The 11700-nt window shown below is 42.3% G+C and overlaps 1 protein-coding gene across 1 annotated transcript in view; it reads right to left on the reverse strand.

Annotated features, from left to right (window-relative positions):
• The window catches only part of b4galnt2.2 (beta-1,4-N-acetyl-galactosaminyl transferase 2, tandem duplicate 2), a 42624-nt gene extending 31130 nt beyond the window's left edge, over nt 1-11494 (reverse strand). Inside the window, exons 1-4 of the mRNA XM_038692293.1 lie at nt 11368-11494; nt 7578-7727; nt 1920-2026; nt 1464-1501 (exon numbers count right to left, since the gene is read on the reverse strand). Of these exons, the coding sequence (XP_038548221.1) occupies nt 1464-1501; nt 1920-2026; nt 7578-7727; nt 11368-11372 (300 nt within the window). The 5' untranslated portion in view covers nt 11373-11494. The remainder of the gene's footprint in view (nt 1-1463; nt 1502-1919; nt 2027-7577; nt 7728-11367) is intronic.
• Between the last annotated feature and the right edge of the window lie 206 nt (nt 11495-11700).

Below are 11700 nucleotides of genomic sequence, written 5' to 3' on the forward strand. Positions count from 1 at the left end.
CAGAGAGAATATTCACTATGCACTGCATCATCATTGAACCAGACAGAGGCCAGCAACAGAAAGTTTTATATTTTAAAGTTTTCCTCACCAAATCCACTTCTGAGAAGTTTTGAGGTGACAAATCAGCTGTGAAGAGAAGAAGTGATGGCAGAACGGACTTGAGGAGCTCTGCAAGTGGCTGCGGGGGAAGCCTGCGCCAACCCGCGGGAGGAGCGTGTGAGGCCGGCCAGCCGCCCGCTCACAGAGCCCTCTGCTCCCGCCGTCACACAGACCGCTGCAGCAACAATGGCAGAGGAAAACACAGCTGGAAGGTTTTCATACCGCTTATCTGTCTTTACATTCTGAGGAATGTTGAAACATTTTAACTTAAAAAAGAGAAAGCTGTGTGGATCGCTGGTGTGTGTGTCGCATTGAACAATATGTCGCGGCAGTTGTGTGTGGCGTCGAAGATTTTGAACCTGAAAATGAGCATAATACCACCTCTTTAAAAAGAGACGTCAGTAAAACTGTTGACAGGACACCTCAAACTGCAAACAAGGGAAATTATGATTATTTCTAAGTTTTAAATTTGTAAAATTCTCCTCACTTCAAAAAAGCAATTTAAAAATCTGTGACATCATCACAATGGAAAGTCTACTGGCCGAGAGGGAACTCACAGGTGGGGCCAGTGGGATGAACACTATTGCCATGACATTTTGCTACTTTAAACGCTGGTGTGAGCAAGCCTTTTGAGTTTTTGAAAGATAATGCGAATTACTCAGTCCTGTTCATAGTAGTCAAGTTATGCCATGGTATTCACCAGGGAAAAGTTGTGTTTGCCTGACATTAAGTCAATGATGCAATTATTGGAGAATAATTGCAATAATCCCTATTAGGAAAATTTTACTTTATAATTAATACATTTTTTATAGAAAATTAAAAAGGTACAATAAAACCCACATAACGGCTTTCAAAATCAAACCCATACCCATCTTTTACAGGACCTGTACACCATAGGACCCCATCACCAAGTTTGACACCAAGATGGCTGCTGTACGGAAATAATGTAAAATAAATACATCTGCCTTTACAATATTAGCACAAAGCCAACTAATTATTTCTTTGAAAGCCTGAAAGAACATGTTTTTATCAATACTTAAATTACGTTTATGTGGAAAGTTCACGCAGCTTTCCCCAATGGACATTGTTTTGCATGAGTCCTCAATTCCCCAAATCTCTACAATAAAGGTGGTGAGTGCAAAGAGCTACAGTGTCACAGTGGCCACTTTTATTGGAAACAGCGGCAGGTTGAAATATATATATTTCTCTTCATTATGTTTTATATGGTATATCGTATCAGTAATTTGTTATTGTTGAAAAAATCCAGCAGCCACCTTGTATCAACCACCCAGAAGCTGCCATTCTACCAGACTGATCTGGGTGAGAATGACCAGTTGATCTGTTCATCTATGGGACCAACCAACCTTGTAGCTGCTTCTTTGTCCTGCATGCAGCGCTAAACCTGAAATCAAAATGACCTCATACTTTCATAATATCCTGCTATACACCCAAGGACACACACGATCATCTCAGGCTTTGTTTACTTTTAAACAAGCTTCCTTTCACTGTACTACGGTCGCTCTACCCTGATACTCAACTGTCAGTTCATATTGCTGTCTCATTTGCTGAGGTATTTTTTATTGCTCATCACCATTTTCAGTTACCATATATTTCTATGATCACAGACACCCATGAGTGTGTGTTTTAAGATTACATTACATGACAGTTTATTTCAATATTCCAGTCATGCTGCAATCAAGACTTCATGAAAACACTCTTTATTTAGTTCTGCTGGTTTATCTCCCCAAGTCTGTCATCCAGCATTGTTTTTCACTGTATTTAGTATAATGTAAAAACGTCAAATGCTCTGTGTGACATACCTGGTATGGGAGTGGTGGTCAAAGGTCGTACTATAAGTCCCTGGATGGGATACTGCAGAGGAGAGTTGGGCAAAGCAAACAGCTGTCTGGATAATAAAGACGTTGTCCTGTTGAGTCAGGGACAGATATCACTTTTGTGGACATACCCATAAAATTGGCAAGAACAAACAAGGAACTGGTCCTTGCTGATATTTTTAGCAACCAGCAAAGCTAACAATACAATTGGGCAAGTGAGTGTTCAGACTGAAAACAGTGCTGCATTAATACATTACTGCGCGCATGGAGCTTCAGGTAACCAGTTAGACAATGCAAAATACTTAATACTGAGATGTACGTATTGTAGCATGTCTAACCTAGCTATGAATTTTTATAAATTTATGAGTGTCGGTGCTGATCGGCCAATCCAGTGGAGTGGTTTTGGGGATCAGTGCGTCATTTGGAGGTGGTAATTAAAGCACAGAATCAGGTTTCTCGTTCCTTGATGTATTCAGACAGTGAGATAGGCAGAAGTCATCTCACCTGTGCCCAGATCGTCAAGTTCTAAAAGTCAAGCAGTGGCTCAAAGCGGTTAAGGAGGTCTTTGCCGATGAGTAGAGGAATGGCGTCAAATGATGAGACATACACGTCTCATGAGGTCCATGGGACCGATAGACACGTGGATTAATGTCATGGCTGTCAAATTGAAGTTCTTATGGCCGAGTGGCTGGACCTCAAGTTCACAAGTATGTAGTTTCAGGTCATTGTGGGAGCAGGTCATAGCCTGTAGCTGCCTGAAGAGGGCTGATGACATTACAGTGATGTCTGCGGCTGAATCAAGAAGTGCTTCCTGCACCAGAGTGTTTTCAAGTGTTACAGGCAGGTAGAATTTCCGTGAAACTCCCCTTTCAGTAAGGTGACACAAGAACTGTTGGGAGGGCGGACTGCCCTGAGTGGCTTTGGACTCTGAGAGGATTCTCTCTTGAGTCGGACTGTACCACCAGGAGTGTGCTGGAGGGAGCGGTTCTCTCAGTCCATCTGTGTGAGCGTGACGGTCGTTTTGACAAAGTGTCAGGAGAAGGGGACTTTGGCTTTGCAGCAGCTGCGGCCAAGTGCTCTGCCTTCTTATCTTCCTGTTTGGACAGGGTTTGGATTGGAGCGCTATGATTTCTTCCTTACTAAAAGTGGGTGTGTCAGACTCACCTTCAGTGTCATCGCTATTTGTGTCTCTATAGTGGGATCTCTGGAGTGTAGCTCTGAGATTGCCTGTCCCAATAGTTTTTGGATTTCTGATGCTTGTGTCCCCCTCTCTGTGAAAAGAGGCGGGTTTCACAGCGGTTGGGCGTGTACCTGGGCCGATGGGTTTCAGGCCTCAGATGATTTTGGCTCTTGTCATACCAAGATGGCTCTGAGTGACGTTGACCATGCTCATTTTGCTGAGGCATTCTGCACCTCTGCTTCTGGCTTGGTCTGTAATTCTGGAAGGTGATGCAGGTTGACGCGGTGTTTCAAGACCAGGAGCTCGTTTTGGCTCCACTTGTAGGGAATTGATGGTGAGAGTGAGGACACCATGGGGCTCAGAATGCTTCGTCATGGTGAGTCTCTGCTTTTCTAAGTCTCTGTCAGAGGGGCTTAAGTCATGGTCAACAGTTGGCGGCGGATGTAGCCGAGGGCAGTGAGCCGTCTTCACCTGAGTAAGTGGAGGGCTATTTCTCTGGCGCTCTGTCATATGATCCTGTGGGATCAGTTGTGGGAGTGGTCGTGGAGACCATCCTCCTGAGGCTGGCAAAGGGGAACAAGCCTTGTCTCTCTCTGGTGGGAGTGTTTTGTAGGAGGGAGTGTGTTGGGCTGTCTCACATGAGAGCTGGAACTCTCTTCTGGTATCAGCCCACTCCTCCTTGCTTTCCTGCTGTAGCGGGGATTGGGTTACTCTGTCCCTGTCCTCTAGCTGTCTACGCATTTCTTGCATGCATTTTTGGTCAGCTTGTAATTTTAGGTCTTTAATTTCCCCCACTGCTTGTCTAAGGAGGGTTTCTGATTGGTCAAGGGATTCAGTTGTGTCTTTAAGTTTACTTTTAGTCCACTCTAACTGAAAGAGTGAGTGTTCAAGTTGATTGGTCTTTTCCTGCAGCTCAATTTTCTCCTCGTCGACTCCACCCTCCTGTGGGAGGTGGCGAGGAGCTTGTAGTCCAGTGATGCGTTCTTCCGTTTCACTTAGTGACTGCCTGGTGTTTTCCAGCTGCTGTTTAAGCTGGTGCGTGTGCTTAGACTGGGCAGACATTACAATAGCTACTTTTCCTAGCATCCGGGACAAGGCTTTGTCCTTTGAGGAAGTGGCTAGAGCAGTTGTTACCAGCTCTGCAAAAATTGTTCCAAGGTTCACCGCATCGGTGCCTTGTATTTGGCTTGAGTAGCCAGGTACCAAATTCTCGGTCATGTGTGCCAAGATGGAGTCAAAGTGTTCCAGTGGGTCGCCCCTACTGGCTGCCACTAAGCGTGGGTCTGCCATGTTCAAAGGCAGGTACTCAAGTTGTTTTGGTTAAGGACTTTGGTGTGAATGCAAATCAGACAACAAACAAGTGTGTCAACTCAGAGGATATGCATAAAAATAAAAATAAATAAATGGGTGTTGCTCTATAGCTTCCTGGAGCTGTTGATGTGTTCCTTTAAGTTAATTTGGAAGGTTGGAATCTGAAGAAAAGAAGGATCAAAAATCTATGGACTCTCAGTTATAAAATTTGCTTCAGTACAATCAGAGTCATCAAAAGTTCATGTTACAACTAGCTTGACAATCAAAGCTCAAAGTCCTTAAAGATCAAAGTCCAAAAAAAATCTTTAATTTGAGATTAAAAATAATTAAATTTCTAAAGTCAAAGTCAATGAGAATGAACTCAATGTTCAAAGTTAAATTAACAAAAGTTGATTAGAATGGATCAAATTCAAGATAAAAATCAAAAAATGATTAAACTGAAAGTCTTAATTACCTTATGCTTCAAAATGACAAAGTCAAAATCACGGATATTGCAGCAGTAATGAGAATAAAGCTTTTTATTCAAACACAACTGGATCAAAAATTAGATAAGCGAATCTTTGAATAAAAGATTGCATCAAAATTAATAGAACTACTCAGTGTAATCCTAGGTTAGGGTACAAAATTGGCTCAGTACCTTGTTACAAGCAAACACCCAATAGATCTTTAAAAGTTAGCAGGTATTCAAGGAAAAAAGGAGAGCCTGTGCTCTATCCTACACTTAAGGAGTAACACTCCTTATTAATTTAACCTGAGAGTCAACACAATGGTTTATGTGTCTCAATCAAGTTAACAAAATCGATCACCAGAGTCTGGTTTAATTCACTCGATTCAAACGCTCATCTCTGCCACTAGTGACGCTGAAGTAGATTTAATTTAATGCCAGTAGGGGAGCTGTGGCTCCGCCTAGGGCGCGGCCTATTTTCAATGTTGAAGAAGAAGAAGCGGCTTCCTCTCTGGTCCTCGGACCCAATAGCTGTTAGCTTCAGGCTAACGCAGTTAGCAAACCGTTGTCGCAGCAACTGCAGTAAATCAGGACATTGATGGACTGGACACCAGTCCCGCTCAAAAAGGGGGAAGGATTAGCTCCTTTATGAAAATGATTCAGCTTGCTTTCAAGCTTCGATTTAGCGTTAGCTTAGCTGGGTAAGTACGACGCTACAGGCTAATACTCGGCGTCTTCACGCCTGTGACTCCACTGCCAGGCAGCTGTATTATTGAAGTAGCTAATTTCAACAGAATACCTGATCCACGGCTCAGTGCGTCAGACTGTTATTTATAGCCGCAAACAAATCACATTGGCACAGCGCAACGGTAATCTATCTGCCTCTTATAGGCCTTAAAATTATCTCAATAAATTCACAATATCAGGTTTAGTCCCACGCTAGCTGCCCGATCCTGGCTTTTTGCTAGGGATTCTCCGGGGTTCTCTGTGTCTGATTGAAGAACCTCAAGGGTTGTCCGTCCTCCGTCTGGCAATTCGGCTATTTTCAGGTTTCCTTCGTTGCCGCTGGCGAGACCACGTGGCTTGGTCTGACCTTGGTGAAGTTGGCTCGATGAAAAAGCTAAAAAAAGCACTGGTCTAATTCGTTCCTGAATTAGACCAGTGTAACTTAACGGACTGATAACTTTAACAAAAAAAATGAAAGAAAATAAAACAAGCTGCTGTTAAACGAGGGAAAAATAGATGTCGTGCCACTTCATGTGTAACTTCAAGCGAAACAAAGACTTTGTTGCGCTGGTCGAATTCTTAGGGCGTTGCCGGGAGAGGCACGCCGGAAAACAATCTTTCCTTAGGAACTGGGGAATTTAGTTATTTAGCCTTAAATTCAAGCTGGCAATTAATAGTATAGTATGACATTTCTTTATCATTTCTAAAGGAATTGTGTGAGAAAGTATTGTGAACAAGCATTGGTTACAAGATGAAGGAGTGTCCTTAATCTTGCTGAAAATAAAAACACAGCAAAAGTAACTTATTTAGATTCTTTTCAGCTCTAATATCAACAACAGATAGCAACAACATGGTAAAATAACTACTCAAATAGAGGCAAACGTAATCAAGTAACTAAAAGATTTAATTAAACAGTTAATGCTTTGAGTCTTTGGAGACTGCAGTCTTACACAAAGTTCAGGCTGTCCTGGATTTTGTCACTTAGGCGTGAAGATGGGGTAAGATCCCTTTAATGGGGTAATGAAACACAGAACAAGGTCAGTTTTCACGGTTACATGTGTGTGTGTGGGGGGGGGGGGGGGGGGGGGGGGGCAGTTTAGGGTTTCGTGAGCGTTCCGATAGGCTGTTTGTAATCTCTGGTTAGTTTGTCATTTTAACAATTCAGGCACCGAGAGACTTCTCAGCTGTTGCCAAAGGAGGCCAGTTTTACGATTAGGCTGCTCAGGAATAGCTCTTAGAGAAAGCGACCTTTCCATCCCCATTCTGTTGGGGTCTGAAAGTTGATCTCCACCCCTCCTCCTTCTCTCAGGGATAGTTTTCAGTATATATAAAATATATATAAAATGCACAAATCCACACTGTTGTCCACTACAATATTACTAATATTACTATAACTTATGGTAGTACTCTAATACTTTGTAATGAAACTTAGATCATTTGTAATACTGTTCATTTCTGTAATAGGGTATCCATGAGCCAAAAACATAAGGATAATAATGGGCAAGAATATCTCAAGGTAATTATGGGACAGAGCATCTCAGTAAGAACATTGTACAAATGTGGCAACAAAAAGCTTCTCTGTTCAGTTATCCCCTTTCATCATGATAAGGTTCTCAGTAATAATTGGGTGTATTATCCTTGCAATTAAGAAGTAGCAAGGGGAATTGTGTATATATATATATACATATAGCTATATAGTAGTAGTATATATAGACCTACTGTATATTTAATTTTCACAACATTATGGAGATGCTGTTACTTCAAGAAAATACTATCACTAATAATGTTGGAATTCCTTTTGCCTTGTGTTTCAAAATGCAAACATTAAATTGGGGCTGAGAAATACTATACCACCTGTTTCTTCTTAATTATGTGGTTATTTAAGAGACATTAGAAACACAGAGGGCACTTCCTGTGTATCATCTGTAAATCAGGACTGATCTGGTGAGTTTAACATTTTCATTAATCCATCAACCATTACCTGGCTTTGTGTTGTTGGAGCTCCTTCGCTCGGCGTTGCACCAGCTCCTCATACTGCTCCTTGGGAAGGTGGTTTTTGAGGATCACTGATTTGTCAGGACAAGTGCATGGACCAGGTGAGGGAGAATCCTTAGATGGTGTCAACCAAGTCCTGAAGGGTCACAATTGTTTTTTCTTGGTGAATTTATGATTAAAGAACAACAATAAATATTGTTGCTTGCACAGAATTACTGTAAGTTAAGTACTTAAGTTTATTTAACTCAAACTAACAAACATCTTTAACTAAGTTGATGGCATGGGTAGATATGAGGAACATCAGTCATGTCAGAAGTGTGTGGATGAGTGAGGATGAAGTGTAATGCATGTTGGTGGGTGCAGCAAATTAAACAAAGGAACAAAGGCTGGGGTTGAAACAGAAGGCCAGCAGAGAGAGTGATTTCTAGAAAGACAGCCTTTTTATGCCCTCTAGGAAGCCTAACCCAGATGGGCAGGTAGATGCACTGGACCTTCCCAGCTCTACCAACAAGCCACACCCAGAATCTGCAAAACAGAAGACATACAGGCAGGCAGACTGGGGAAGTCGTCACAGGGTTTGTACCAGAACAGGTTTACATGGTTTAATTTTCAAAAAACACCATATTTTTCTCATACTGCACATTGCTGCAGCTCCTCTTTTCACCCTGTGTTGTACGTGCCGCTCTTGAGCTACAGAGTGATGCATCTTACTTGTACAAAATCTTTGTTGGGAGTTGCACATGCGCAGTTCCCAGGTAAGGACTACTAGCCAATCAGAAGCAGAGAAGGGCGGGTCGTAAGAAACAAGGTAGTGTGATCCAAATGAAAGCCGCTTCAGACTGCGACCGTAACCTAGCAGATGGTATAAGTTACTCTCAAGTCCACAACTACACCCTGCTCCGTTTCCACTGCAGGTAGTACCCGGAGATAGTACGTAGCTTGTCGTCATAGCGACGCCCCACACAACTGCCGCGACATAATGTTCAATGCAACACACACACCAGCGATCCACACAGCTTTCTCTTTTTTAAGTTAAAACGTTTCAATATTCCTCAGAATGTAAAGACAGATAAGCGGTATGAAAACCTTCCAGCTGTGTTTTCCTCTGCCGTTTTTGCTGCAGCGGTCTGCGTGACAGCGGGAGCAGAGGGCTCTGTGAGCGGGCGGATGGCCGGCCTCACACGCTCCTCCCACGGGTTGGCGCAGGCTTCCCGCAGGAGGAGGCTTCAGGCTTCACTTGAGGAGCTCCTGAACTCCGAAAATATTCAAGCACAATTTTGTTCCGCCATCACTTCTCGTAAAACTGTCAATATTCAAAATCTACACTGCTTTTGTCACCTCAAAAGTGGATTTAGTGATGAAATTCCATACGGAAACTGTAAAATATAAAACTTTCTGTTGCTGGCCTCTGTCTGGTGCAGTGATGATGCAGTGAATAGTGAATATTCTCTCTGACCAATCAGCAGTCTGTCGTGTTTTCACGTTACATTTTAGTTTCCCTCAGCTCGCTTGGAACCTGGACGGAGGTGAGGTGAAAAAAAGTACCTGGAAGCAGGTACAGGTGCAACATTTCTACAATGGAAAACCAAACAAAGGCGCGTCGAGCCAAAGGGCCTCCGCTCAGACTAGCTTGGTTTGAGGGCGTGCCTGACCCCGCTAGCCGCTTGGCAAGCTTTATGACGAGTTTTCATTGTGACGTCACAAGTAAAGGAAGTGAAGGGCTGGACTACAAACAAGCTGTTCTGAGGTCAGTGGTCTTTTTAACCAAGTTGAAGCACTTCTCATGCGACTTCTGATCGTTGTCCCTGCTTTGAAGAGGCTGAAGACCTTAGAGCACAATCCAAAGAAGGTTAAAATCAAGGGTAACTCGGCTTGGTTGAAGATACGTTTCGTCCCTCATTCAAGAGACTTCTTCAGTCCCTTGACTTTATCCTTCTTTGGATACTATGACCTGGATGACTGGGAACCTTCACAGACTTAGAGCACAATGCTTCAAAATGGCCTGAATAGGTTAGCAGTCTGTAACACTCACAAAGAAAGACTGGATACAGCGAGCCAGCAAAACATTTGCAGGAGATTATCCTTGCAAATTAGTAATGGAAGCACGTGTGTGGTTGTTTTGTGAGGAGAAGAGAAAGGACAGCATGGATTCATTAAAATGTGTTTGAGGAAGTGAAGAAAGACATGTTCTTTACACTAAATGTTAGATGGATTAATCTTTCTCTGTCATTAAAATCATATATTTTACCTTCTTTAAATGTAAATGTTAAGCACGGAGACATGAATGTAAGAGGGATTATGCTTCTATATAAGCCATTAACATTAGGACAAGAAGAAGGTATAATCATAATGCACTTCTCATAATAAAGATTAGGGGCCTGATTTACTAAACGTTTGCCTGAGCAAAAACATGTGCAAACTTGATATCACCAGCAAATTAGCACGTAAGCTGATCTACTAACGATCTGCACGCAGAATGACGTCTTTCAAAAGTGCAAGATAGCACCTGTTGTTCATTTAGTACTTTTGCCTTAATGAATATGCAATTTGGGGAGTAACATGCAACAGCCTCTGTATTTAGAGCTTGTTCTCATCTCAGGACGTCATATACCGACAATTTGAGAAAGAGTGACAAAGCGTAGTTATTTGATGCTAAAGGTACCCTTTCAGTGTCTGTATGAGCCCCTACCCTTACCACAACCATCAGAAATGTTAGTACCTAAACCTAAGTCACTGAATTTATGCATGTCGACCAGCTTAGCCTCCCTTGTGTTGCTGCAACATAGCAAACGGGGGCGTTTCATACGGACACTGAAGGGTATCTGTAGCGTAAAATCCTTATGCTTTGTCACGCTGTCTGAAAGCGTCAGTTATAAGAATGTGTTTGTATTTAATACATTTGAAAGGAAGCTGCAAACCGCCAAGTGTTGCGCAGAGATGGCTTCTGTTATTTTTTGCCAAAAGTAGACACATCCAAAAGAAAACGTAGAGAAATTAACAATATTAGATCATATTATTCTATATCCAATATATAGAAATACAATTATTTTATTTTATTTATTCGCTGAACTATATGAATTGAATATTTTTGTATTTTTGTATTTTGAATTAACATTCATGCCAATAAAGCAAATTTCATTTCGACCTGTCTTCTCTGAGCATTTAGAAAGTTGCGTGGCGCTGCAGAGAGCCCCCTGCTACAGTAGTGCATGGATAAACAAAATTCATTCAGCCAGAGGGAAAGATCACGGCGCGCCGGTTGTAATAGCGACACAAAGGTATCGGAGAGGGTGTGTACAGGAGATCGCGGGCACGGTGCGTACGGTTGGTGATTGTTCCCTCTGGCTGGATGAAGCACGATCTGCTGGCATTTCCTCACATCTTGTTCATTGCAGCATACTATATTTGTTTCTGCTGGGGTTTCACAAAGCAATTTTTCCAGGTGTGCTGTCCCAAGTACTTGGTACAAGCAAGATGGGCAGGTACATACAATTTCCACATACAAACCAAGGTTGTTACGCTGTGGCTGCTTTCCCTCCTGACTCCCAATGGCGGAAACCATTAAAACATGCAAAACCCTCCCACCTCCACTGTGTTTGCTCCTGTTGTCATCTACGCAATAATTCTTAGTAAATCACCCATAACAGGTACTAAAATTGCACGTGCAATATTTTAGAATGCACACGCAATTTAGCACTCTTTATTCAGGATGTTAGTAAATCGGGCTTGAACATAAATGCACATTAATTTACATGCTATGTAAATAGAGGCTTTACCTCATTTTTTGTGTAGTGGGAACCTTTTCATTGAGCTCTCCTGGATAGTTATAGAATACAATAAAATAGAATGTCAGCAGGATGATCACACACCCAGCAGCAGCCACCTGAAGTGGTGGTCTGTTAGACACAGCCATCTGTAGAGAGAGAAAAATTAGGTCATGGCTAAAGGAACATGATCAATTTATATTTATAGCCATTTGATGCTTTGGTCCATAATTCCTGAACTTCTATATAACTGTCTCCATTACAAACACTCTACATTAGCAGTGGGTACCATCCACGGAAGAGTAGACTGGTTGAACAGCTACTCTGAGCACAAACTGGTTAACA

Source organism: Micropterus salmoides, unplaced genomic scaffold, assembly GCF_014851395.1.
Source record: "Micropterus salmoides isolate LMB-PRFRI ecotype aquatic unplaced genomic scaffold, ASM1485139v1 Ms_hic_scaffold_10, whole genome shotgun sequence".
NCBI classification, from domain to species: domain Eukaryota; kingdom Metazoa; phylum Chordata; class Actinopteri; order Centrarchiformes; family Centrarchidae; genus Micropterus; species Micropterus salmoides.